The sequence below is a fragment of the Eimeria mitis genome, genomic scaffold, assembly GCF_000499745.2.
Source record: "Eimeria mitis Houghton genomic scaffold, Emh_scaff4487, whole genome shotgun sequence".
In the NCBI taxonomy this organism is placed as follows: Eukaryota; Apicomplexa; class Conoidasida; order Eucoccidiorida; family Eimeriidae; genus Eimeria; species Eimeria mitis.
The window spans coordinates 1-3,473 of record NW_013572804.1 but is presented as its reverse complement, the minus strand read 5'-3'; the positions used below and the strand labels follow the sequence as shown (position 1 = coordinate 3,473).

The 3,473-nt window shown below is 49.2% G+C and overlaps 1 protein-coding gene across 1 annotated transcript in view; it reads left to right on the top strand.

Moving 5' to 3' along the window:
- The window catches only part of EMH_0075510 (Protein CBG07909, related), a gene marked incomplete at both ends in the record, with an annotated part of 4,437 nt that extends 990 nt beyond the window's left edge, over nucleotides 1–3,447 (top strand). The window contains 7 exons of the mRNA XM_013499604.1: nucleotides 48–153; nucleotides 468–919; nucleotides 1,627–1,938; nucleotides 2,103–2,396; nucleotides 2,590–2,844; nucleotides 3,085–3,361; nucleotides 3,422–3,447. Of these exons, the coding sequence (XP_013355058.1) occupies nucleotides 48–153; nucleotides 468–919; nucleotides 1,627–1,938; nucleotides 2,103–2,396; nucleotides 2,590–2,844; nucleotides 3,085–3,361; nucleotides 3,422–3,447 (1,722 nt within the window). The remainder of the gene's footprint in view (nucleotides 1–47; nucleotides 154–467; nucleotides 920–1,626; nucleotides 1,939–2,102; nucleotides 2,397–2,589; nucleotides 2,845–3,084; nucleotides 3,362–3,421) is intronic.
- Between the last annotated feature and the right edge of the window lie 26 nt (nucleotides 3,448–3,473).

Genomic DNA, 3,473 nt, shown 5'->3' with positions numbered 1-3,473 from the left:
GGCGACCCCAATACGACACTGGCGGCCATGCCATCCTGATTACACAGCATAGTGAACTGCAGTTCTACCTCTCTCTGAACAACCAACAGTTGCCCATCGAGTCGCAGATGATCCAGTGCCTGCCCGACATGCTCAACGCAGAAATCGTACTTGGTCAGCTATGGGGACACGCTTATGCACACTATGACGAACAGAACGAATGTCTGCTCGTTGATTTTGACTACTGTTCCTATTTGTCACGGGGGCGGGGAGGGAAGCGATGTTTGCTGGCTGCCTAGTAAATTAAAGTTTGTGCAGGGGACGCAGCAGCAGGCTGGGGACGCGACACTGAATGTCTATCATCTATAACGTTTGAAAGATGGGTATTTCTTGCTGGTGTTTGCGTGTGTGTATCAGGATCTGTAAGAAGCAGGGAAGACGCCGTGCACTGGCTGGGCTATACCTACTTGTACGTNTGTGTGTATCAGGATCTGTAAGAAGCAGGGAAGACGCCGTGCACTGGCTGGGCTATACCTACTTGTACGTGAGGATGCTCAAGTCACCCTCGCTATACGGTATACCACCAGACATGGTAGCTGGTGACAAGCTTCTTGAGCAGTATTGCATTAACTTGGCGGATTCCGCTCTCAAGACATTGGATAGACACTTCCTCATCAAATACGATAAGAGGACTGGGACCATCCACGTTACAGCAATGGGGAGAGTGGCAAGCCACTACTATATCAAGCACGCAACCATTGCAGTGTACAATGAACATCTGAAGCCGACTCTCTCAGACATCGAACTACTGCGTCTGTTCTCGCTTTCATCCGAGTTTAAATACATGCCCGTCAGGGAGGAAGAGAAACTAGAACTGCAGAAACTGATGGAGAGAGTTCCCATCCCCGTGAAGGGTTCCCCCGATGAGCCATCTTCTAAGGTCAACGTCTTACTACAGGCTTACATTAGCAAGCTGAAGCTTGAAGGGTTTGCTATGATGGCAGATATGGTGTATGTTCAACAAAGCGCAAACAGAATCATGCGTGCTATATTCGATATCTGCTTGAGAAGAGGATGGGCACAGCTTGCTATANAAGCGCAAACAGAATCATGCGTGCTATATTCGATATCTGCTTGAGAAGAGGATGGGCACAGCTTGCTATACGGGCCCTACAACTCTGCAACGAGATCCAGGGTCGCATGTGGAGCACCATGACCCCCCTGCGTCAATTCAAAGTCAGTTATCCTTCATTTTCTTCTTCTATCTGTAAATGCTCGAAATTCATCAGTATTACGTGCAAAGGTATTAGTGCATGGCTTGCTGGATTGGCGCCCCGATGTCGCCATCCTTGTTTGTAGTAAATGGAGTAGTCTCCTCTCAGTTGTCATGTTTAACATGAATAGTAATGCGTTCTTTTGCATTAGTAGTACTGCTTCAAATAGGTAATTTAACACGTTCTGTGCTGGCCATGTTTCCCCTAACTGGACTGAAACAAACGTACTTCTGCACCCGATTCTTCCGTTGCACTTCTCCTTTTCACGTGATTGGTTGCGTGGTGCAGATATGTTGCGTGCTTCGCACTTGGACCCCGATTTAGGTTTGGTCGTATAGATGCACTGTTGCGTTTCTTCTGGTTTGTGTTACAGGTTCTGCCTGAGGAGTTGCTGCGCAAAATCGAGAAGAAAGACTTGCCTTTCGACCGCTACTATGACTTGACATCAACTGAAATAGGCGAGCTCGTGAGAGTGCCGAAGATGGGAAAGCTACTTCACCGCCTGATTCACTCTTTCCCGAAACTGGAGCTTGCAGCGTTTGTGCAGCCACTTAGCCGGTCTTGCCTTGTTGTTGAGCTGACCATTACCCCAGATTTCCAGTGGGACCCGAAGATCCACGGCAACGGCGAGGTCTTCTGGATCATTGTGCACGACGTCGACTGCGAGCAGATTCTCCATCATGAGGTCAGTCGATGTTGCTCCTATGCACATTGCAGCTAAACAGCACTTCAGCGCATCGTGTATGTTGTTGTTCAACAGCTCGCCCCGGTGCTTGAGTCAGCGACTCTAGGAAGTATCTCTGCTGCTGAATCTTCGTATTGCGTGGATTCTTCTCGGTGTCTGCGCAGATGTTCATATTACCAGCGTTCCAAGGAGAAGTTGAACATACGCTAACTTTCACGCTGCCTGTGACCGACCCGATTCCTCCCAGTTACAGCATCCGCGCCATTTCAGATCGCTGGCTTCACTCCACGGCGTCATTGCCCATCTCCTTCAGAAACCTCATCTTGCCAGAGAAACCCATGCCTCACGCAGAGCTGCTCGATTTGCAGCCACTGCCTGTCTCGTCTCTGCACGATAAGAAGGCGGAGGAACTGTACAAGAAGGAAGGCATTAAGGCGTTTAACCCCATTCAAACACAGGTAACAATTGATTAGCTTCACAGCAGCATTACTTCTTTTCTGCGTCTCACGAGGTGGCTGGCTGGCTAACTGTTGGCTGATAGCCGCCGGAAACTAAGGCCTGTTGGGCCGTTTGTGGAGTTTCACGTGTTCGAGCTTTTCATTTTTTCCTAGAGATAAAAAGCGCATATATTCAATATTCTTGTGCGTTCAGGTCTTCTCCACCTTGTACTCGACAAGCGAGCCTGTGCTGCTGTGCTTGCCGCCTACTAGCGGCAAGGAGATCTGCATAGAGTTTGCCATTCTACGGATGCTCAAGACAGAGCCTGCCAGCGCTTGGAAGGCAGTATACCTTGCACCTTATTCATCTGTAGTACAGGAAACGCTGAGACAGTGGAGCTCCAAACTGGGCAATGGCCTAGGGCTTAAAATTGCAGAACTCACGGGTGATCTGCACGCGGACCTGAAGGTACTTTTTTTTTTTTTTTCACTAAGGGGCTGCGCAAGATAAAGCTCCAATAGAATACCCCTGAGAACTCTTCAGGGAAACCTAACAAAGGGGCTTGCAGCTTGGAATGTTGTCGTAGCCTAGGTGGATGCGTGCAGAGCCATGCGGCATTTCTAGTTGCTTGCTGTATGTAGAAGTCGAGGGTGATGCTGCATGCGACAACAACGTCTGAATGTGCTTGTGAGGTGAATGCTTATGCAGATTTTGGAGCAATCACATATCGTGGTGTCTACACCCGACAAGTGGGATTTCTTATCTCGTCGGTGGAAGACTCGCAAAGTGTTGCAGTCGATCCGCCTATTGGTTGTCGACGATCTGCATCTTCTCAACTCTCCAGTAGGCTCTACTCTGGAGGTATGCCTTTCAAGGATGCGATACATCTCCGCGCAGCTGCCTCAGCCCGTCCGCATCGTTGCCTGCGCCAATTCCCTCTCGAATGCCAAGGACGTCGCAGATTGGCTTGGGGTATCCGCTACCGGTGAGCACCACTATACAACCGCCACAAAAAAAAAAGAATTTATGTGTCAACGGGGTGCAGACAGATCACGTTCGTTGAAAGGCTGAACTTGCTAGGATCTCTCATATAAACA